The sequence below is a fragment of the Lactuca saligna genome, chromosome 7 (assembly GCF_052625555.1).
Source record: "Lactuca saligna cultivar CGN05327 chromosome 7, ASM5262555v1, whole genome shotgun sequence".
NCBI classification, from domain to species: Eukaryota; Viridiplantae; Streptophyta; class Magnoliopsida; order Asterales; family Asteraceae; genus Lactuca; species Lactuca saligna.
In genome coordinates this window covers 58952193-58977889 of record NC_136423.1, presented here as the reverse complement: position 1 = coordinate 58977889, position 25697 = coordinate 58952193, and the positions used below count along the sequence as shown (strand labels likewise).

Genomic DNA, 25697 nt, shown 5'->3' with positions numbered 1-25697 from the left:
TCATTTGATTCTTTGGATCAAAATTTTCTTGAAAAACCTACTTGTTCTGATCCAATATTTTTTTTGTTGATCAAATCCCTTTCCAATTCTATTTGTTTGTTCGATTCAGTTTTAAATTGATAATGTTCATTTGAATCTATCATTAAATCAAATTTGTAAACAAATTGTTTGCATCTGTTTAGAATTCACGAGTTGAGTGAAAATATCAATTAAGCCCAAAATCAATATCACGAGTATTGTTCATCATTTTTTTAAGCGCAAATATCATTTAATCTGATTTTAATAATCGAGCCCATTGATTCATCGAAGTTCAATCAAATATATGTGTGTTCATCTTCATTTGCTTTTCCAGTTTGTATAATCTGAAATCGCAGTCACTTTTTCTTGAGTTCTTGAGTTGTATTTTCTTCTCATCATTTTTATCGATTGATGAGTTTTGACTGTAGTGATGAAATTGTGAATCGGTTTTTTATCACGTCTTCAAATTACAAATCGATGAGGATCAATTGAGTCAATTGTTTATAGTTTTGATAAAATTGATCAAGAAATTTGAAATTGTTGTGAAGAACATGTGAACAACGGTTAATGGAACACATTTTGATCTGAAATTGAACCTTGGAACTGTCAATTTCTAGTTTATGAATCTCTCACTTTATAGAGTCAAACTGTGAAAGAGTTGGAATTCAAGTGATGAATCGGTGAATCATTTGATAAAATCGATAGATACAGGATATTTTGAGGTTATGGGTTTTGAAATCATGTTCAATTAGGATTTAATTTTGAAGTTGGATGGATATTGTTCTTGATGACGAAAGCTATGATGTCAACGGGTTCGTATGATTCAGTAACGGAATTGATTTTATGAAGGAATCGATCTTGTGTGATTAATAATTTTGGTTTGATGACTAGAGTCCTAAACGTGAAGTCGATTGTTTCGAAAGCTTGATAAAGATGAATGGATTCAAAATTGGAGAATTAGTCGACTGGGTTTGTTGTTTTGTATCAGTTGGGAGACAGTGAGAAGCGAAACGAAGGGTTGGACTCTGTTGTTAATGACACGATTTTGGAATTGGGGCGTATGATCGAATGTGTGGAGTCAATAGATGGGTTTATGGTTCGAATGCTTTAGGTCGATGATTGATGCCGAACAGATTTGGTTTGGAACAAACATTGTTTGTGAAATTGTTGATGTCGATTGTTTTGATCGAAAAGGTGGATGTTCGTTGAATATGGGTTTTCATTTTAATACTCAATATTGGATTTCGCTTGATTGGAGTCGATGATCTGTAAAAGAAAATTTTGATTTCGGTTGCACTGTGGAAAAAAAATCTGGGTATTTACTATTGTTGAATGAACGAATGAAGAATGAAGAAGTGTAAGAACGAAATGTCGATTAAGCATCTAGATAATTAACAGGTAATTGTTCATTAAGAGACTTCGAATGCCTTCGAATTCGTGAATATGGTTATGGATTTGGTGCTATGATCATACGAAGAGAAGAGAGAAAATTTTGGGTGAAGAAAATTTTGGTATGAAGAGGAGATGCTTTCATACGAAGCGTTCAAAATTTCGTATGTTTGGAATGGAAAAGCAAAATTTTCTAAAGTAGTCCCTCAAGTTTTGAATGGTTGACAAATGGAAAAATGCTTCGTATGAATGATCAATATTTCGTATGTTGTGATCAAAAAGCAGAAATTTCGAAAACAATCCTTGAACCTTCGAATTTTTGACACTTCGAAAATTAACCTAAATTTCAAATGTTTGACACTTTTCACCGAAATTCGAAAAAAATTTAGTGCTTCGTATATTTTGGGGGATGCTTCGTATGATTTGGGCACAAGGGCAGAATTTTCGAAAATGGTCCCTGAGACTTCAAATTTTTGGCAGTTTACACCAAAATTTCAAAAAGGACTGGTTTTGCTGAAAATTGAAGAAAGTGCATTTTAGGCCCCCACAGTTTGTGCAAATTGATGTTTTTTACCCAGATTTGGAAAAGGATGAGAGTTTTGCATATTTTGTTGTTTTGGGTGCAACGGATCACTGCAGAATTTTGAAATTGACAATTTCTACCCATTTTTGAGAAATTTTGTCAAAGGCAATCTGTGAATGAAGATAAAAAAAACTGATTATTATTTGGATTTTCCGGATTGAAGCACAAAGTTTATGCCACATGTTAAGGGGGAGTTTTGACACGAAAAATTCCAAATCGATCAAGTTCTTTTTCCTTTGGATTTTTATAATCAAATTTCGATTATAAAAAGGGGGAGAAGTTTTATATGGCAATTTAAACTTGAATTTTTTATATTATGTGGATTTGAAGACCGAAGTGATCTTGAAGTTTTGAAGCTTACGAGATGATGAAATTGGAAGTTCGGAAGTGATGTATTCGAAATGGGTTTGGCTTTATTGAAGATTTTTAGGGTGTGTTTTTATGCGCAACTTTTGGATGATTATTTGGAGTTAATCATTCATTGTTGCTCAGATTGTATGGTCTCACATCCTAGAGCCCAAATTGAAGAATCATGGATGAATTGAAGAATGATGTTCGCTTCAACATGTGTCACCTTTGAGGCTTGAACTGCATGGTTGCTCGACTTTGGAAGAATTGAAGTTAGTCATTCATTCCTAACTTTGAGGGGGAGAATGTTGGGGGTGCAAAGTTATTCATGATTGAATTTGTAAATGTTTGACTTTTGTAAAACCCACTTGCATGTGGAGTATTAGCCTTTTGATACATGTGTTACTGAAAGTGAGAGAGAAAGAGACATGTAAACACCTCTATATAAGGTGGGTTTGTCAACTTATAGAGGTGTGCTTGAGAGTGTAAAAGTAAGTGTGTAAGTGTGAGTTATTTATGTAGTCTAAATCTAGATCCTTTTTGTAACACCATATACAATCAATACATCTCTTGATCACCCAAATCACCATGTTCAATTGTGCAAACTTTAATCCTACATGTCAAACCATGTTCTTTGTCACTACAATCTAGGTCGGTCTGAAAACTAGCGTCACTATACCCTCGCACCCTTAAGTCATCACTCCCAATGAGGACTAGAAACTATTCCTTGGTCCTCCAAAGGTACTTAAGAATATTCTTTACTGCGATCCAATATCGTATACCAGGGTTCCCTTAATATTTGTAGACCATACTCAAAGCGAAGGCCACATCAGGGAGAGTACAAGTCCTAGCATACATGATCGATCCAACAGCGGAAGCATAAGGTACTCAACTAATTTATCCTATTTTGGCCTCGGTACTTGAACTTTGATTCTTACTCAACTTGGTATTGCTTTGGATTGGTAATCCCCCTTTCTTGGAATTCTCCATACTAAAACGCTTTAGTACCCTGTCCAAGTAAGTATTATGACTAAGTCCTATTAGTATTTTACTCTTGTTCCTCAATATCCTTATTCCCAAAATATAAGCAGCCTCTCCGAGGTCCTTCATAGTGAAACACTTCCTAAGCCAAGACTTAACTTGCTGCAGGGTCGTAACATTGTTTCCTATGAGTAGCATGTCATCGACATACAACACGAGGAAGCTAATGATAATCCCATTGGTTGTGACATATACACATGACTCATCCTCACTTCGAAAGAAGACAAACTCTTTGACTTTCTCGTTGAAACAAAGATTCCATCTACGCGCTGTGTGTTTCAATCCGTAAATGGACTTCTCAAGCTTACACACCCTATTAAGATGCTTTGCATCGAAAAAACCCTCTAGCTGATTCATGTAAACATCATCATCCAACTTCCCATTAAGGAAAGTGATTTTGACGTCCATCTGCTATATTTCATAGTCATTAGACGCGACTATGGAAAACATCACCCTAATAGACTTTATCTTTGCAACTGGTGAGAATGTCTCATCATAGTGAACTCCAGGAGTTTGAGTAAAGCCCTTCATAACCAATCGCACCTTATAAGTGTGCACTTTTCCATCCATGTCGTTCTTCCTCTTGAGGATCCACTTGCACCCGACCGTCTTACGACCTGACATATTTTCAACCATATTCCAAACTTGGTTGTCATACATGGACTGAATCTCATTGTCCATAGCCTCTTTCCATTTCGCAAACTCTGGGCCTGCCATGGCTTCCTTGTAGCTGTTAGGTTCATCCAAATTTATTAGTGTATTATCACTAATAAACTTATCACCTTCACTTGTTATATGAAAACCATATAACACAGGTGGAACGCTAACTCTACTGTAACGTCTAAGAGGTAAGGAGTCGTCAATCGGTCCAACCGAAGTTTCCTCCTCGGGTTGAGCACCGGCGTTAGAGGTTACTTCATCACTTGACCTTTGAAGCTCTTTAATATCAATTTTCCTCCCACTGTCTCCATGACTTATGAGTTCTCACTCACGGAAAACCCCTCTCCTTGCAATGAAATCAAGATTGTCACTCAGTCTAAAGAAGAGATATCCAAAAGACTTCTTTGGGTAGCCGATGAAAATACACCACTCACTACGAGGTTCGAGCTTGTTGTGAGTCGCTCGTCTTACAAAAGTGTCGCAACCCCAAACTTTGATATTTGCCAATGAGGGAGCTTTCCCCGTCCACATCTCGTGAGGTGTTTTGGCAACCTTCTTTGTAGGGACTAAGTTAAGGATATGGGTGGCAGCCTATAAGGCATACCCCCAGAAAGAGATAGGTAGCGAAGCACGACTCATCATGGAATGAACCATGTCTAGCAAGGTTCGATTATGCCTCTCAGCCACACCATTCAACTATGGTGTTCTAGGTGGCGTCAATTGCGAAACGACTCCGCATTCCTTGAGGTAGTCGTGGAATTCAAGACTAAGGTGCTCCCCACCTCGATTAGACTGAAGCATCTTGATTTTCCGGCCCAACTGATTCTCCACTTACTGCTTAAACTCTTTGAACTTTTCAAACATTTATGACATGTGCTTGATTAAGTAAATATATACATATCTTCTATAATCATCGGTGAAAGTCACATAGATGCAATTTGCATCCCTTGTGGTGGATCTAAAGGGACCACACACATTGGTGTGTATGAGATCTAATAAACCCTCACCCCTTTCACAAGAACCAGTGAAGGGTGACTTGGTCATCTTTCCAAGTAAAGAAGACTCGCACACGTCATTGTCCCTAACGTCTAATGACTCTAACACTCCATACTTTTGGAGTTGGTCTATGTGTTTCTTGTTGACATGTCTAAGACGACAATGCTACAAGCATGCTTTATCCAAACTATTGGAAGAATCGATACACAACACATCATTTCCTAAATTGTTTACAACCATCATAGTTTCATAGATTCCATTACAAGGCAATGCTTCAAAACAGAAAACACCATTAAGATAAGCATTGATAGAAACCTTTTCATTATCAAACAAAAATCTAAATCCTTGTCTATACAAACCATGAAAAGAAATGATTTTTCTTGCCATTTCAGGCGAATAGCAACAATTATTCAAATATAGTCCTAAACCATTACTAAGCACTAAAGATTAAACTCTAATTTTGGTGACAGGCGATGCTCTTCTGTTCCCCATGATCAAGTTTATCTTCCTATGCTACACATCCCTATAGTCAAATAGGAACATATTTCGATGGATTTCATCACCAAGTTGTAGAAGACGGAAAAGGGAATCAATGTTATTTGGGTCATCATGGATCAGTTGACTAAGAGTGCGCACATCCTGGCAATTCGGGAGAGTTCTTCGGCCGATGTATATATGCGCAAGATCATTTCTCGCCATGGGGTTCTGGTCTCCATTTTTTTCAGACTGAGATGTTCGCTTTACCTTCTGTCTTTGGCAGATGTTCCATGAGGAACTGGGCACGAGGTTACACATCAGCACCGCTTATCATCTGTAGACTGAAGACCAGATTAAGTGGGAGATATAGAACCCTAAGGATATGTTATGGGCCTATTTCATTGAATTTGGTAGGAGCTGAGACTCCTACTTACCTCTCACAGGGTTCTCCTACAACAATAGTTTCCACTACAGCATCGCAGATCCGCTATTTGAGCTCTTGTATGGGAGGAGATGTCGTACCCTAGTTTGCTAGGGAAAGGTTGGTCATAGGGTTTTAGGACGGATTGAGGTCGTCCTCCAGACCACAGATATGATTTAGCGGATCGGGTAGAGATTGTAGACTACTTAGAGTTGGCATAAGAGTTATGCCGACCGGCAACGATCCAAGTTGGAGTTTTAGGTCGATGACATGGTGTTGTGAAAGGTCTCACCTTGGAATGGTGTGATCCACTTCAGGAAGAGGGGAAAATTAGGTCCCCAATGTATTAGGTCGTTCTAAGTGATTACCAGGTTGGCAAGGTTGCTTATAGATTGGATTTTCCTAAGGAGCTCAGTCAGATTCACAACACATTCCATGTTTTGTAGCAACGGAAATAAGTATTGGATGAGGCCGCAGTGGTATCCTTGGATAATATTCAGGTCGATGAGTGTCTGAACTATGTTCAGAGACTGATGGCTATTCTGGAAAGGAAGTAAAAGGTTTTATGTAGCAAGAAAGTACCTTTAGTGAAGGTACCATGGCAGCACCAAAAAGGCTCCGAGTGGAACAGGGAGCCAGCGGCTGAGATGCTGGAGCATTATCCAAATTATTTTCTACAGCAGACTTCGAGGACGAAGTCTAAAAAGTCTAGTTCAAGTGGAGGAGAGTTGTAACACCCTGATTTTTTTCGAATGTATGCTTTTTCCCCTTCATTTATCAAGTTTTGCATTTTGTGCCTTTAAGCTGATACGGGGGGCGTACCACTTGGTACACTCAGTGTACTAGATAGTATGGATCAGAACAAGCGGGTGCGTACATTGGGCATACGCTATGGAACATTGGGTATACGTGTAGCTTTCAAAAACCCTAATGTAGGCTATTTCACCCTATATACTCATCCTTAACAGTTTAGGTTAGCCTCATATTTTGTCCCTCCACCTACAGAAAACCCTAATAGTCCCCTTAGCCTCAATTCAGCATCTTTTAGTTTGTTGAAGTGAAATTTATGTGTGTTGGGTCCATCTTTGAAGAACCAAGAAGAGAGTGAAGTTTATATCTTAGTGGGAGATTTGAGATTCAAAACCCTCCATCACATTGCAAGCTTCTCAAGGTATTAAGTTCAAATCTTGACTTGTTAATGTTTAGTTTCCATTATGGGTTGATTTGGTTCACTTTGGTTGCTTTCTTTTGTGGATTTATGGTTTAGGTCAGCTTGATTAGATCATTTCTATAGTTCTGACTTTGTTAGAGGTTTCCTTGGCATAAAGCTGCCAACTTTGTGGGGTTTTGGCCATCTTTCATGCATTAAGCCATTCATTAAGCAATTGTTAAGCTACATAGCTTCATTTAGCCATACATGAACGTAAAGTTAGCAACTTTATGTGTTATTTTAGCTCATGGAAGTCAGATCTACGTTTTGGGACGTAATATTAAGGTATTAAGTGCTTAATGGGACCTTTTGCTTAACACATAGTACGTTGGGTCAAAAAGCCAGTACACGCGACGTACAAAGTTCCAATTTTTTTTGAAAGAGCACAAAGTTCCAATTTGGGTACCCTTAGCGTACAACTAAGTACACCTCGCATACTTAGTCTGTGGGCTTTGCGGTTTTAAGCTTCGAGTTTGGGCCAACTTTTTGGGCTTAGGTGCTTTGGTCCTCTTTTGGCCATCTGATTGTTGATGTTTTGGGTCAAGTGAAGGATTGGGCCTTGGGGAAAAGCCCAAGATGGTGTTGGGCCTAATTTCGAAAATTAGGCCAATAATGGGCCATAGATGGTTATTTAATGGTTGGGCCTTTTGTATCAAGATTTCGACTTGGGTCTTAGCCTAACTGATGAATATGGGATTAAGTAGCCTTTTACAATAATTTTGGACTGTTAGCTTATATTGTAATCAAAGTATTGACTGGATGATTTTATGTTGTGATAGTGCGGGGATTTTAGTGAGCTAGCACCCGGAGGCTTCCAGTGTGATTTCAACAGAGTAAGGTGAGTGTTCCTCACTATACTTGTTGGGTCGAAGGCACCAAGGATGTCCCTTTTAGATTGTTACATTAAACATTGTATGATTGAGTATCGTAGCAATCTGTTAGATCTGTATCTTGGTAGATAGGATGATACTATGCTTATTGATATGTATGATGTGTTTGTTTGTTATTGGCTGGTTAATTGTATGGTTATCTGTTTTATATATATATATATATATATATATATATATATATATGTTTGTGTGTGTTTGTGTCGACACGGTGTACGAGTGGTTGGGTTCAGGTGGACATGCTTTGTGTGGAAGGCCAACAGACCTAGGGCGTCCCGGATAGACTGAAGGCCAGTAGGGTGTACCAGGCAAGGAAAAGGCTCAGAGAACAGTCTAGATGGGCTGAAGGGTCAATGTGGCGTAACAGTCATACTGAAGGTTCTGTGAGCGTACCAGGTAGACTTTAGGTCGGTGTGGGGGTTCCAATCAGACTGAAGGCTCTGTTTTCATGTTGTTTATTATTATTATGTTGGTCTTGTTCTATGTTGGTATTTTGGGGAAAACTCACGAAGCTTTAAGATTACGGTTTTGGGTTATGTTTTAGGTACCTTGATATTTGACATGTTTTGGAAAACTATTTTGTAAACAAGTGATGATTTGATATTGTTTTTAAAGTTTAAAATTTTTGTGAATTTTATGATGTTACAAAAATAAAGAAAACAGTAAACAAACAACTAAATTTTAAAATTAAAATTAAAATAATATACCTTAAAAAATATAATTAATAATAATAGCAAATTTAAACAACGTATTCATTTTGTTTATCGCTTACACAATCTTCTTGTGCTCGACTTGTATACCAACCCAAACCTTCTTTATAGTGCATTTGTCTCCAACTCACAATATGTTGTGGCTTCAGCCCCATTTGTTCCTATAATAAGTGAAAAATAATGAATATATTTATACATGTGTGAATAAATTTTTTAAATAATACTAATATGTTTTATTAACTTTAAATAATGTCGTTGTCCATGAGCATAGGTTTTCTTTAACTGCAACATATTTTTATTAGTTTGTTTATTAAAAGCATTCTATTTCACTTGTTTTTTCAATTATAGCATCGTACATTAAATATATTTTTTTTGTGTGTTTTATAACAATTTATTTTTGTTTTTTTTTTCAATTATAAAATTGTACTTTAAACAATCATATTACCTAATTAAATACAAAAACCTTAACTTATCACTAAGCACTTATCATGAATTTAAAGACAAACATTTTAAATTATGAATCAAGCACTCAAGCTACTAAACCTAAGCAAGTAACACAAACATATATATTTTACATTTTGTACATACAATTTCATATCAACCTAAACAAGTGGTACAATCATACGCATTTCACATTTTATACGTAGAATTTCAACTTCATATAAACCTAAACAAGTAAATTAACATTTTATATATACAATATCAATTTCATATATACTTAAGCAATTTCAATTTCATATTACATTTTACACACTATTTCAATTTCATATAAACCTAAGCAAGTAAGTTAACATTTTATACATGCAATTTCAATTTCATATAAACTTAAACAAATAAAGCAATCATACAAAGACCAAACAAGTAACACAATCATACAGGGACGATTTAAATTTCATATAAACTTATACATGTAATTTCAATTTCAACAAAAATTAGAAAAAAAAAAAAAGTAGCATGTTATGTTCTACTTGTTGTGATGGCTGGGTTCCGGTGGTTGGATTTGGTGGTGGTCCTCCAGTGGTGGCTAGTGGTCACCAAAAATATACAAAATAAGAAAAAAAAAAGAAAAAAAAAAAAGAAAAAAAAAAAGAAACCCAAATTCTTACATGTTGTGGCGATGAAGGAGACAAGCCGAAAGGAGAGTAGAGTCCCCGATGGGAATGCTGAAGGTGGTGAGCGACGTACGGTGGTGAATGGCAGCTGGTAGTGAACGAGTGTAACAAAAAAGCCCCAAAGTTAGGGTAAAAAGCTTGAACAAACACTAACGAAGAACAAATTCGGAGTATAAATGTATACCAAGAGAGTACCTGCTGCTCGTCGCCGGTGAAGGAGTGCCCAATCACGACTTTCGTTGCTAGAGAAATTGGTGTCATCGTTTGTTGCAAATGAACGATAGTCTATTAGGGTAAAACCCTATGCCGATGAAAAGTAGTTGGTATAGAGTTCCCATAAACAACGTCGTTCTTTTTTTTTTTTTGGCTAAAGAAAAAAAATTAAAAATTAAGAAGTTTCACTGACAACAAGTCATCGGGATTAATATTTCACACGGAACGTCACGTGGCATGTCGACAACGAGTCTTCGAGATACCTTCAAAAAAACTACGTCGTTTTTGTTTTCTGCATCATGGAATAAAAATAAATGAAAACTAGATTTGTCGAAACCAATACCGACGACATGTCGTCAACATAGGTTTTCAGAAAACCGCCAATAATTTCGTTTTTCCCGTTGAATAAGTGGCGGCAACATGCTATCGACACAGATCTTCCAGTCAAACAAATTTGATCAAAGTTGGCAAAAACTATGGTGACGACAAGTCGTCGGCATTGCCCTACTTGCAGCGACGACTTTTGTCGTCGGGAAGGTGTCGTTGTCATAGCTTCTTATTCTTGTAGTGTAAAATTCTTTTAATACTCATAAATTGTATCGTGTTAAGTTAAATATATAGTAATTATTATAAAATACAATTTAGTTCATTTTTTAGTGTTTGTCATAAATAGTTCAAAGATGAAGTAGTATGAAGGTTTAAGTAAAAAATGACATTTATATTAAACTATATTTATTTAGATGACATTCATTATAAGTTTTATAATACTCATAATGTTAATCATTTGTAGGATCATTTGGACGGAAAAGACACATTAATGTTTCTCCTTTCATTAGGACAAATCTCCATAAATGATCCATATGGCGTCCCACGGTATCAAGTTTAGCCATTAATTTTTTTTGGGTCCTTTATAATTAGAATTTATATCGTGGTTGTTACCTCACTCACATATATAAAAAGATTAGTTTATAACATGTGATAACTACACTTATTAATTTAATACAAAGAGTGAAAAATTTTAAATTTAAAAATTGAAATTGATAATTAATTTGTTGACAAATGGTTTAATAGATTACATATAATTATTAATGAGGAGTTCTAATAGTATCATACTTATCAATAAGAGAATAAATAATATATATTTATGAGAATAGGAAGATGATTTTGTCCTTGATAATTTTTTTTTCTTTTTCTACTAGGTGTGAAACCGATGTATTATACGAGTGACGAACTGATTTAAAAAAAGATTAAACATTAAATTAAAATATAAACATAAAATATTTTTTAATGTACAACTTTTAATATAAGAAAGAAAGAAACATATTTATTGCAATTTAATAACATATAGATGGTATTTAATCTCCATGCTTAATAAAAACGTCCACTAAATGCCACGTGTCCATCATTTAGACCTGCCTTCTGCCACATGTCCATCTCTCCAGCAATTCTCGCTGTTTTCTCCCGCCCAATGTAATCAAATCGGTATCCCTATAATTCAACTACCGAATTATGTGCAATTTCGGTTTTCATCATCTCTATTCCTAAACATCATCGATTAGTTTTTAAATACATTATTCCATACCATTTCATCTTTTACACCTTCCTTCCTTTTGATGCTGTCGATCCTTAAATATCGCCAATCCCTTATCTTTCTTCGTTATTTCCTTTTTTTCAACACTAATCTTCTTTTTCCTCTCTATTAATGGTTGCGATTGCAAGGAACCCAAGTATCGTCGCTTCTCTGAATGGTTTACATTATAGGTTTTCCTTGATTTGTCTAATACACGTGAATGATGTTGTTGCAGCTTCTAAGAAGGATGATTGGAGTGACAAATCATATTAGGTAGATTAGGTTTTATAGGTAATCTATGATTAGTGATCTGGTTATTTTAAGGTTTGTAAGTTTTCAACTTCGTATTAGTCTTCTTGATAGCAACTCATTCTTCTTTGACTTTTAATTCAAAATTTGAAGCTTTGGATTTACTGTTTAGATTGAAAAAACTAGATGATAGTATGAATAAGGAAAAAAACCAATCATATGTTGTTAAAATGTGACAAGTTTGATTATGCACACTAAGTGTTCGATAAAATGCTTGAACAAGATCTTATTTTTAATTCCTTTTAAATGTTATTAGATTGGAAGAAACTAATTTAATCATTTATTTAGCACAATTTCTTGAATGGTTTTTACTCTAAATGTAATAATTTTTTTTTATAATTGTTGCGGTTGTGTCTTACTTTACTTGAGTATATAGTTTCAATGGCAGTGTGTTTTCCTCATCTGAATTGATTAGTGTAAATGTTGAAGCAACCAAGCAACCAATTCACTTCACCACCCAAAGATTTGGTAAGGACTTTCTTATGTGATTTTATAATATGATGATCCATCTGTTGATTTTCCAAATAATTAAATTGTTAATTTCCAAATAAATGAAGAAATAATAACTATTGTTGAAGAAATGCCTTAGCTAATTTGAAAGACACTAAAAAGTTATTTTTATGAAGGTATATAGATGTTCAAGTGAATATTTGTTATTTGACTACATTAAAAAAAAAGGACCGGTTAAGGTATGTGATTCACATTTTTTACTCTTCTCCCTTTTTCCCCTGAGTTGTGATTAGATGTGCGTTGTGAGTTGTGAGTTGTGTGTTGTGATTGTGGTAAAACAATTATTAGGTTAGGTTGTTATTCCTTTATTTTTAAGATTTTTCCTTTGTGATTTTTGCAAATTTTCAACTGTTTTTAAGCTTGATGAAGAAAGTGAATGACTTTGTTCGTGGGTATGTATTTGCTCTCCATATTTATTAATATCAATTTTGGAATTCCCTCTCCATCGATGTACTTTCTCTTCACAATATTTTTTTTTTTTGATTTTCAGATTTTGGAATATCAACCCAATTTCATTACTTTTTTTTTTTTTTTATTTTTTTATTTTTTTATTTTTTTTTATCATGAGTCGTCTTTCTCGATTATCATGGAGTTTTCCTTTATGTTGATTTCTTTTTCTCTTTGTTGTTTTTATTGTCTTGAAATACTTCCTATTGAATTGGTATGTTGGTTTGACGTAAATTTTTCTGCATTTTTCAAGCTTTTGATTTTTTTTTTTTTTTAAATAGGGGAACAATGGAGCTCAACCATATCCAGATAATAACTTTCAGTGGCTTTGACTTATAATTTGCAATCTACTAAGGTAGTTTTTTAATATGTATCGCCAAATCTACAGGCACAATACAGGTACATACTTATTTGTTCTGGAATTAAGTGTTTTTTTAAAGTAGAAGTTAATTTTATGTATTTTCCTTCTTCTTGACATTAGATCTTTAATCCAGTCTTGGTTGTTTATATGTATGTATGTCATGCACCATGACAAAAATAAGGCTCCAAGATTGAGCTATCTTTATGATTGTTGTTCAACATTAATCTGCGCCCGAAATTGAAATTTCAGCTATGATGCCTCAACGAAGAATCGTTATGATAAAGCTTGGTTCGATATTTTTGGAAGCCAAATCTTCTTTCATTTTTCTATTTTGCTTCGAATCCATTGAGTTCAAACATCACAAGATGATGCAGATCAGGTTTGGTATTTCTGTTTTAACTTTAATAATCATTTATCATACACCTTTCTGGTTTTGGGTACTTTTTTTTCTTTGTTTTGGCATTCTTTTGTTATTAATTGCAGGCAGGGAAACCAAGTTTTAGGTTCGTATAATCTTTCTGATTCAGGTGGTAGATTGAAAGGCGGATCTTACACTCTTTTCTTATTAATTATAGGGTAACCAGGTGGAGATGTAAGCAAGTGACCGGCTTAAGATGGGTATTGATGTGTTGAAGAGCTGTTATATTGCATTATTGCTGGTAAAATCCCTTGAAGATGTTGACATTGATGGTGATAAATTATCTTCATGCTTTCTGATATATTCCGTATTTATTTTTATTTATTTTTTCAAATCTGGTGAAGTCTTTTTATTAATGACTTAAACTACACTAAAATAATGCATTTATTTTTGTTGCACTCCTCCTTCGTTTCTCATTTTCTATCTTAACTTATGTTTCCTTGCAATTAAGAACTAGACATCTTCTGAAAAAACAAGTCAGGGGCAAAAACGTCAAAGGCACCAAAAATGCACCAAATTACCAAACTAAGAAAGCATAACTGCATGTGTCAAGACCACCAAATCAGACCAACCAAAACAAGACAACCGGAGACCGATAAGCAGCCAACACTCATTAAGGGAACCAGGGGCAAAAATGTAATGAGCCCAAAAAATTCAAGATACCCTCGGTTGAAGATTTAACCGGTTGTTTAAAATCGGTCAACTTTTGGGAGTGAAAAACAAACCATTTTTTTATTGCTTTGGGACTTAAAACATTTTTTTATTATTTTTATTGTTTTTTTTTTTACTAAAAATAGCATTTTATAGCATCTTACTTCATAAAAAAACAGCTTTTTTATTGCAACCTACTATAAAAAGCATTCTACTTCATTGAAGAACATCGTTGAAGTATTTGAAGATCAAAGCGTGGAATCAACATTTAATCATTCAATTTCTTTGTTATCCTATATAGGAATTCCTTTCTGACTATTTTTTGTTTCTTATCTATGATTAAGGGTTAATACCCTTTTAATACCCTTTTACTGTTGACAAATGTATTATTATTTTTAAGGTTTATTAATTTTCAAAGTTATTTTATCGTTGTCCCGTGTAGTACACGGGTTGTCCCGTGTAGTACACGGGTTATAACCTAGTACTTTATATATATAAATATATGATTTTAATTTTTAAAATTGAAACGAATCAAAAAATGACAAGTGGATAGTATTTATTTAAAAAATACCACAAAATGACAAGTGTAAAACTCATAAGATATTGACATGTGGTAAAAAAAAACTTTCATTTATTAAGGATGAGGATTATTTACTTGTCATTATAGATTTAAAAATAAATAAATAAATAACCCCACTCACCCCAACCCCACATGATGACTAATCCCATTCATACCTCACCCACCCTTACCCCTTTATATGTCTCATAACCGAAGAACATAAAATGCATGCCCTAAACCACGTCGACTTCTTCAGCTCCACTTACGACATCACCGTCAAGAGTTGTTGTCACGAACTGAAAGGTCGAAGTCAAAGCCCAGCGATTTCTACAACATTATCAATGAAATAACTTGGAAGAGTCCTCGTCGCCATCTGAAGGGCCAAAAAAGGGCTTCATCATGTTACAACCAAGATTAAATTTACTTTACCATACAGGAACGGTTCAAGGTTTGATTTCATCCGAAGAGTCAAAGTTTGATTTCAAGGTTTGTGTTTGGAAGATGATTTACATACCACCTCTCTTTCCTTGTCCGGTTCACTGGAAACAAGAAATGAAAACTAATGAACAATGAATGATGGATCAACATCTCCGGTTGTCATAGCATATCTCATAATATGGTGGTAGGTGGTGGCGATGAAGTAGATCTCACGTGATAGGGGATAACGGTTCTCAATTCCACTATGTTGTAATATGATCGCAAGAATGAAGGGGCGTCAGAGAAAGAGAAGTGTTGCTCAGCGATAGTGATGCTGATCAACGGAGAGGACAGACGTGAAAGTTTAACCTACATGATTTTTCCAGTCTGTTCGTCATCGTCGGTGGTCAGAAGGGGTGGAAGTGTTATTTATTTCATTATTTTAAATAACTTTATTTAAAGAAAATATAAATTAAATTAAAAATGGTATTAAAGATTTTTTTTATATATGAGTGACATACGATATATATATATATATATATATATATATATATATATATATATATATATATATATATATATGTGTATATATATATATATATATATATATATATATATATACTTATGAAAAAGTGAATATGTGGCTGTCATGTAGATAATATTAGGTATAGAACCATCAAAATTGACTTCATATCAATTAAAAAACGCAATTTTTTTCATTGTGTGCTTCTTCCTATATTTTTTGAGCTCATATTATTTCTTATTTCATAATGTATCACCAACATCTATATATTTCAAATGTGTTGTTTATTTAGACATCTATTAGACTTCATAACTTTCTTTGACACCTACCACATATATACTTGCATGGTTCTTTTCGATGTGTTATGGGAAGAAGTTTATTAGGTTTATAATGAACAATTTCAATCTTTCACGATAGTTTTCTATATTAAATTTAAATATGAAGTATATTAAAGCGGCGGGAGGCGATTAATTCTTTTTGTTGAATTGTTTCATTGCAATTTTTATTTTTATTTCGAAAACATGTGATTGTATCAGCGATTTGTATGAAAAAACATAAATTAGTTTTCGTGGTGGACGGTAAATAGTTTTCTTCCATGGAATTGTATCTTTTGAAAAAAATAGCATATTCAAAAAAATGCATTCAATCGAAAAATATCATTTACCGTTATATATTGATATATAACTCGCGACCACAAATAGTCATAGAAAGACAATTTTGAGTGAATCTTATCACCATTAAATAGACAAAGAGAGAATATAAATCGGCAAATAATATTTATTATCCAACACAATGATAGACGGCTATCTATGAATTAAAGTATAGTGATATTCTTTTTAATATCTGCATATCAATCTTGTATCATTATTAAGACGATGGACCGAACATAGAATGAAACATGTTAATTATTAAATTTTGAAAAAAAAAATCTATGTTGCATTAGAGGTTTTTGAAATGTTGGAATCGAAACTTGTTACACCAGTTACAATTTTGGAACCAATTTCGATTTTCGGTTTATAAGGGTAAGAAACTTTTATGGTGTAAAGTCATGTGATTATGCTGTGTAAACCTGGTTCGAATATTTGAAAAATATGATCGTATTTCATGTAATTAAATTGTCAGATGATACATATAGTTTCAATCCAATTATGCAATGGATCTTGAATCACCACTACATTTGAGAACTCAAAATGTTGTTTTGAAGCATAGATTATTAAAAATGTTGTGTTATTTCCATCTATTTATTTAGATATTCTTGTGATATAATATACTTCTGAATATTACATGTGTTTCGTTGAGATATTATAAATAAAATTAATCAGCAAAAAATTCTTAAATAGTGATAAACGTTTGAATGTTGTCATCTTAGTATAAGATAAAAAAGAAAATATTATTATTACATCATTTATTAGTCTTTTTTTTTAATGGTGATTATCATTGAAAAAACACCAAAATGAATATTTAGTACAAATTATTATTATTATTATTATTATTATTATTATTATTATTATTATTTTGACCAAAGATCCTTAACAAATTAAAATAAAATATGGTTCTCATTCACTTTATCCTTTTTATGTTTGCATTATATATTCTAATAAAGGCAGCAATTTTCATTTGTTTATTATGCATAATTTTTTCAATTTGAAAGCCTTTACATCTCTTGCAATTTTCACTTTGAATACATTTTCATATTTCTAAACCAAAATAGATGCTCTTTAGCGATGATTAGCATCCACATTTAGAAAAAACCATTACCTATTATTATTCTTAAGACGGTATCCCCACTTTTTTCATCTCTTGCAAACAAACTACAAACAAAAATCTAAACTATACATCAAATTAATGGAACTTTTGACCATTAACATATTTTACCTAATTATAAAGGTCCAGGTAATATGCAAAACAATGAATTGATTAAATTCGTTCTTTTCTAGTTAGTAATGACACAATAAAACTACCAAAAATAACACCCTTTTAACCAAGTTCCTCCAACAACCAAGTCAAATTTAAAAATGCTACCTGACATTCCATTATCAGCCTAACAAACATGTAAAAGAAAATAGATTACTTATAAAAATAAGTTAATAAGATAAAACAAAACAATGTGTATATATATTAATTTCAATACTTGATAGTATCGACTAATACAATTGTTAAGATGTAAAATAAATCAAGTTGACATCCACCAAAAGCTATAAACATTTGCACCCTATAAGTTAATAGTGATTGCAAAGGGATATAGATTGATTAAAAAAACAGAATAACAAACCTCTAGGAAGACTAAATAAATCAAACAATGAATGAATAACAATAATAAAGATTGAGGCGAATCAATGTCAAACTTACCTCTCATTTATAATATTTTATTGTTTTTTGAGTAGCATCTCTTGTTCCTCAAAAGTCGGACTTGGTAAAATCTATACCAAAAAGCGATATATTATATTAGTGAATTATGATAATACAATTCAAATGAACACTATGTTGTGAGACATTCATAATAAATGTATATACTTGATTAGAACTTCTACTAATGTAAAATCAATCTTTTGAGATATATGTCAACAGTTGGCAATTTCTAGCCATTAATGCTAGTTTTCAATGGCAAGGGAGGAAAACATAGAACAGCCAATCAAAAAGGTGGAATGATTAAGTATTAGAAAGTAGGTCACATCAGAACAACTCATATTGAAAAATGAAGCCATTGATATTGGATCCAATATGTTTATGCATCAGACTATTGTACCTTCCATTGTGATTTACCTGAAAATGGTGATCTTTTAATAAATCCTTTAGCGTTTCAAGAGACTTGTATGATTCTTCATTCTTCAACCAAAAAAATACTTTCAGATCTAGGATTCATGTCAATTATGTTGAGATACAAAACAATGTAATATGTAAAAGGTATTCCCACTATCAGAATACTATGTAATCAGGACTCGATTTCATAATCATGGAGACCCACAACAAAATTAAACCACATATCTAATAATCACCAAAATGTTACAATTATTATGCTTCATCTTAATATGAATTGCCAGATGAGAAAATCTAGTCAAAATCATTTCATGTATACACCAGTAAGTGTAGAACACTAGGCAACACAAAATGATGCAAAAAACAATATAAATTACAAACACAAAATGATACACGAAATTGATGAAAATGAAGAAATAAACTAACAAAAATCATATGAAAACGCAAATCAGGAGGTTGAAATTGTGTAAAAGACGAACCCGAGAAATGTATCGTACATGAATAAAGAAAATAACCTTCTTCCTCGTTTTTCTTTCTTTCCTTCATACATATCTCGAATCTGCACAAAGAGAACAATAACTAAAGTGATTTAGCTCATTCATATGTTAGAAATGTTGATTGTACGCAATAAAGGTAGTGTACAGAATTAAAATTAGACGAATAACTTGAACAACTGAAATTAAGTATGAGGTAGGGAGAGAAAGAACCTGAATGAATTTAGGAGATCAAATCCATTAGTTTAGGGTATATTTACTGATATTCAATAGAATTTACAAATTAAAAGCAGAAGCTTGAATCCATATAGATTTAGGGCTCATCAGTGAGAACATACCGTAGATCTAAACCGGTGGTCAACGTAGAAGAAGAACAACAAAGTACCGATGCATTTGATGGTGGTTGTGTAAGTAGAGGTTGCGATGGTGGCAACAATATAGAGCGGTGAGTGATGGTGAAGGTGATGTTGAGTGTGAGTGGTGTTAGACATGAGATTGTGGCGACTGCATCGATGGTGATGACGACGGTGGTGAGTGGTGTTGGTCACTATCTACTAAGATAGGGGAAATATGAGAAGGTGGTGTGGTGCCAGTGAACCGATGGAGCAGAGACGGTGGTGTATGGTGATGATGGTCGAGACTTGAAGGAGAGACACTAAGGTTTTCTGAATTTTACCACCGCAAGATACGAGATATAGGCGATGGGGAGGTGATGCTTGGGCTTGAAAATTGGGGATTTGAATAGGTCTTCAATATTTTAAGCCAAAATATCAAGTAGATGGTGATTTGAATTAGTCTTTGTATGACCGGTTCTTATCTCGTTGACTAAATAAGATTCTAATGTATAAATAATTGTAAATATTGCATTAAAACTTGTACGACTTAATTTTAAGCATTTGACTAAATATGCTATATGTAAACCATATATATAAACCACAAGACCTTTCATGAAATCTAAAAAAATGAAGTACTAAACTTGATATTCTAAAAACCGTAGGAACCATTTATGAATATTTATTTTGTTAATTCGATTAGATTTATCTTGTTAATGATTATGTCTCAATTTGGGATACCTTTTCAGTAACTGTAAATTTAATTTTTCGTAGTTTCCCAATTTAGTAAAATCGATCCATTATCATGTACAATTTCTAAATTATTTAAGTATTACCTGCGTGGCTAGCGAGTCTTCATCGTTGATCCAAAAATGTGTCTTTCAATATTGGGAAACGTTCGGAACACGATGGGTTTAACATTTAATTTTTAAAAGTCCAAAAAAAAAAGGTTTACATTGGTGCGAAAATACTTGGAACTACCGATCCAATTTATATAACGTGTAATATCCTCGGAATAATCAACGTTTTTGGTACGTTGGAATATTTCTTCAATCATTATCATGTTTCAAATGACAATTGACAAGAGGACCACACCAAAATTACCTCTATAAAACTCCCTCTAATGATGTTTAATCATTAAGAACGCAAACATCAAAGAATGGAGAACAACTTTATCCCTCGATCCCAATCTTCTTTAGGGTTCTTTGCAATTATCAGGGAGTCTTTCAAAACCACAACAAGAAACGGGAAAGTGCTTGGTCCAATCCTACTCCTTGTATTTATTTCCTTTTCCCTCTTAGATTTTGCTCAGATGTATTTGCTTGCACCTGTCATCAACGATTTTGCGTCGCTGTTGGCTAAGTATCCGAACATGGTTCAAGATTTCAGTTACAATATTGATCAAACCAATTATTCAGGCGCACTCACCGACGTTCGTGAAATTATCCTTGTCAAACTCTTGATCATGGCGATTTCCTCCATCATCTCATTAACTTTCTTCGTGGCGACAGTTTCTTCATCATATGAAGCCTACACTGCCAAAGTATTAGACCCAAAAGACCTTACCTTGATGCTAATAAAAAGTTGGAAAAGACCATTAGTCACTAGCTTTTACATGATTTTGTTGACTTTGGGCACCGTTTTTCTTTACTTAATTTCTATGACCATAACCACCATCTTGGCAGCAAATTCATGGGTACTTTTTTCCTTAGGAGCAATCACTCTTTCGATCCCTGTTTGTTACTTTTACATGGCTTCCCTTTGGATAGTAAGTATGGTTGTTTCTGTCTTAGAGGAAGGTTTTAGTGGTGTTAAAGCAATTGGAAGGGCTGCAGATCTAATGAAAGGAAAAAGACTGAAAGCATCACTGATGATGGTTTTTTTTGCGGCTGCGTATCTTGTTGTTCAACAGGTGGCTAGTTATGTCGTTGCAAACATTGATTTGAACAGGAGCACACATCTGGCTATCACGATTCCTTTCTCAAATGGGTTCTTTTCGTTGTTGCAACTCTTTATGCTTGTGGCGTATACGGTATTCTACCATGAAATGAAAACCTGCCATGATGAGAAGGAAGGAAGAGGCTTTTATATTCCGATTGCTGCTGGTGAAGCTTAGTGTCACAATTGTTACCCCTTTGCTACATAAAGGATGCTATATTTCGATCTTGTAATAATAAATGGATTAAATATATATTCTCCTTGTAATATAAATGCTAAAGTTAATAAAAATCTAGTATATTGAAAAACTATAGTTTAACCTAAACCTCTGATTCCCTTTGCAGAAAACCTCTCAAACCGTTGTAGTGACCACTTGATAAGAAACGTCTTATTCCATATTAAAAAACGTAATCTCATTGTAGAAAGAAATATAAACGAATCAAGAGAAATTGTGTCAACTGAAGTCTGACCACAAAACTGATTTATATACTGTAGACTATCTCTGCTGATGTGGGACTCATATACTAAGTAATATACAATACATCAACTATTTCTAGTAGATTAGTATTAAAAAATACAATAACACAACCAGTAATAGCAGCATCCATAGTTTCAGTTTATTCACTTCTGATCCCTGAACTTTATTTAATCTACACAAATACCCTCAGCTTTACTAAATATGACTCCAACTGCAACATTCTTCGATTTCTAGAACCTACAGCCAAACATACCAAACTAGGCAATTTGTTTTATTTATTTCCAAGTATATGATTGAATTATACTTAAGAAATAAACATATTTCTCAACATATATACTTCATTTCTCGGGACACAAGGAGTTCAAGATCGAAGATATAACAAAAATGATATTATCAAATTTCAAGGGTAATCATTGACAAGAATCGATCATATCAGCTTAATTAGCTTGTGGATTTTGTCATAAATCATATTGTTGAATAAGCTATACTTTTCATAGGCACTACTTCAAAAGACAAAGGATCCCCAAAATCCACATATAACACTCTTTGCCGGTATTCCATCACTAAATGTGTCCGTCGGTAGTCCGTCATTCCGTCGCTAAATATGCCCATATTCTTGGCAATTGTAATACAGAATGTGACTCTTGTCACGATTATGATTCATACTATGAGTTACTTCACGAGACTATTGCTTGTTGCCTCTTCCATGCCTTCAAGATTTGCATAATTACCAACACGACTTCTTCCCTAACCACCTTTGTTTTGTGTGTTGCTTCGATTGTTTTCCCCTGGCAAACAAACATGATCTTCATTTTGTTTTTTCCTACCTTTCTATCCATTCTTGATGCATAAGTAACAATTTCTTTTCATCTTTTTCATCGTCTTCAACATGCCCACAGATTTTCTCCTCATGAGCTTTTAGTCTCCCAACAACTTCTTAAACAGATATGGTATCAAGATCAACAAATTGCTCGATGGTTGATGCAATTTGAAAAAACTTAGACGGCACAGATCATACGATCTTCTTGACCACCTACGCTTCGTTCATGGTATCACCCAATGCAATTTGAAAAAACTTAGAGGGCACAGATCGAACTCAACTTTTAGAGACTCCACTTTCACTATCTGAACTCGATCTAAACCAATATACATGATCTTGAGTGTTTCCCACACTTCTTTTTCCATTTTCTTCTATTCTACCAACATTAAGATCTCTTCCAGGATGGCTTGGTAAATCACTGCGATAACCATCTTATCTTTCTTGACACCAACCGGTTCTAGGATTATTCGTTTGAATTGCATCCCAAACCTCTTGTGCTTGCATGAAAACATTCATCTTAATTTCCTAACCAACATAGTTGGTTCGGGTCAAGAAATGATATTGCATCTTTGGTCCTTCCATGGTGGGGCTGTGATCGTTTTTTTTCCTGATCTCTACTCTGATACCAAGTGTAAGAATTAACTTGATTTAATTCTCTTAGAATGAGGTTTGTACTGTTATACATGAATCAATTGACTTGATTCCTAAAGTGAATAGAAGAGAACGAACAAGGGAAGAAAAAAAAAATCAATTTTGTGAATTTTCTTAGGCTGCAAGTATTAGAGATTCAAGAAGAAACAATCCAATTAATCAAGATACACAACGAGGGTCGTATTCATACGATTTTGCACTTCTCGACAAATATAATCTGTTTCATTATTCTTTTGATTTTATTTTGCATTTTTTTTTTCATATTGAAAAAGTATGAAGAACGGGAGGTGTGATACACGAAAAGTTTAGCTTATTGATTATACCGTGTTCACCAAAATACAAGTGAGATAATCCAGCTCAAGCACTTAGATACCGAAGAAGGAATAAGAGAAAAACAAGACAAATATAATCTGGAAGAATACCTTTTAATTGCAAAACTTAGAACATAAAACTTAAATTAACATTAAAGTAGGGGAACCTATTTATACTAAACATTAAAAGAAACCTAATATAATGCGTCTAGTAGAAAACATAATCCTAAAAAAACTCAAAATGCTTTGAAACATCATCATTTTACTTACTATACAACTCTACATTAATTTTTCTACAATGCATTAAACTCATTAGAATTCAATGGAATATATATTGAATAGTTAAAAATTTTCCATTTTCCCATTGAAGAGTTCAATGGTTATTGAACTGTTGGGTCTAGTGTCTAAGTGCATAACTATAATTAGTATATACTTGACCTGAGAGTAGCATGGTCCATTTAGGTTGCATGGCACCGGAACAATTTATAAGGATTGACTTTTGAGAAGAGGATATTCATGATTTATTAATATACTATAAGTTCTAATATATTAATATGAAATCACATTATTTAATTATTATTGATCAAGAATTAATATGGAATTAATTTTGTAAATCAAAAGAGACTAATTAAATATAAGAGTTGATTTGGTAAATCATTTATTCTTATGGTGTGGGCCAATGATGAATGATTCTTTATGTTGGACTAAACCCATGTGACAACCCATGGATGATCCATAGGGGTTTAAACCCATGGATCCTAAGGAATATGGAGGGTCATGCACATTAGAATTTACATGGTATAACCCTAGTTTTGTCACACTATATAAGAGACCCCATGGCCCCTAAGTACTTGTTCATGGTACGTGAGTTTTGCCTAAGTACTTGTGTTTTTGGCCCACTAGAAGAGACATATTTGATTTTTGAGTGCAAGTATTTCTTGTTAAGTCCCTCCTGTAGCACCTGGTTCATGGTACGTGAGTTTTGCCTAAGTACTTGTGTTTTTGGCCGTGGACTCGGCGAGTTGGAGGCCCGACTCGCCGAGTAGAGATGAGACTTTGGGGCGCGGATAAGATGCCGACACGACGAGTCCATATTATGGACTCGACGAGTCCGCGCTGTTTGATGAAACCCTAATTTCCAAGGGTTTGCACCCTATTTAAACAACCATTTGCGCCCCAACTCCGCCCCATTCACCCCTAGAAGCTCTCCATACGTTCTAGCTCTTGTTCTTGTGAGTTTGAGGCATTTTAGTTTGTGTTCTTGAAGATTTTGAGAAGGAAGTGGAGTAGATCAAGAGGAAGGGAAGGAAGCCAAGCATCTTAGTGTTCTCTCAGTGATTTCTTTGAGGTAAGACTCGTTTTCCGCCTGTCTCTATGCTTATAACTCCATTAAAGTCTTCCTTGAGCCCCTCCCCAAGCTTGTATGTGCATTATATTTCGTAATAAGTTGATTGGCCTCTAGATCTAGGCATGGTTGAGCTCCAGGAGCTCAGATCTACTACCTTTATGGACCCGTGTTGCATGAAGACCTTAGATCTACTCTTTTGGTGCATTTTGAACCCTAAAACCCTCATGGATGAATATCTACAGGTAAAGTTAGAAACTTTATGTGTTATTCATGCTCTAGGAACCCAGATCTATGAATGGAATGGACTAAATTCGAGCAAAATCGCGTATATGGCTCTTGCATGAAGCAGACTCGGCAAGTCTAGTCGCGAGTCTCCGAGATTGTCCCCTTTTGGCTGTGTCGAGTTGTGTAGTGAGTCTAGGGTGGACTTGGTGAGTTGGAAGCCAAAACTCACCCATAATGGAACTCGACGAGTCGATGCCAAGACTCGGCGAGTTCAAGGCAATCTCCTTAGATCAAGAACAAACTCGGCGAGTTGTTCATACAACTCGGCGAGTCACAGTATAAATTGTTCATCGGATGAAGATGAACTCGGCGAGTAGGATGAAGGACTTGAACATCAGTTTGGAAGGAGAACTCATTGAGTCAACGCCTAACTCGACGAGTAGAAACAGAATCCAGGTCAGTCGTTTGGACATGGACTCGGCGAGTTGGCGAGCCAACTCGGTGAGTCAGGTC

At 34.2% G+C, this 25697-nt stretch overlaps 1 protein-coding gene across 1 annotated transcript; it reads left to right on the top strand.

The window, feature by feature from the left end:
- Positions 1–20572: 20572 nt before the first annotated feature.
- Positions 20573–21529, top strand: LOC145007002 (uncharacterized). Its single transcript, XM_078966009.1, has one exon. The coding sequence runs from the start codon at positions 20573–20575 to the stop codon at positions 21527–21529; it is 957 nt and encodes a 318-aa protein (XP_078822135.1).
- The last annotated feature ends 4168 nt before the right edge of the window (positions 21530–25697 follow it).

Excerpts from the sequence above, each read along its gene's own strand:
- LOC145007002 (XM_078966009.1), top strand. The coding sequence starts at position 20,573 with ATGGAGAACAACTTTATCCCTCGATCCCAATCTTCTTTAGGGTTCTTT.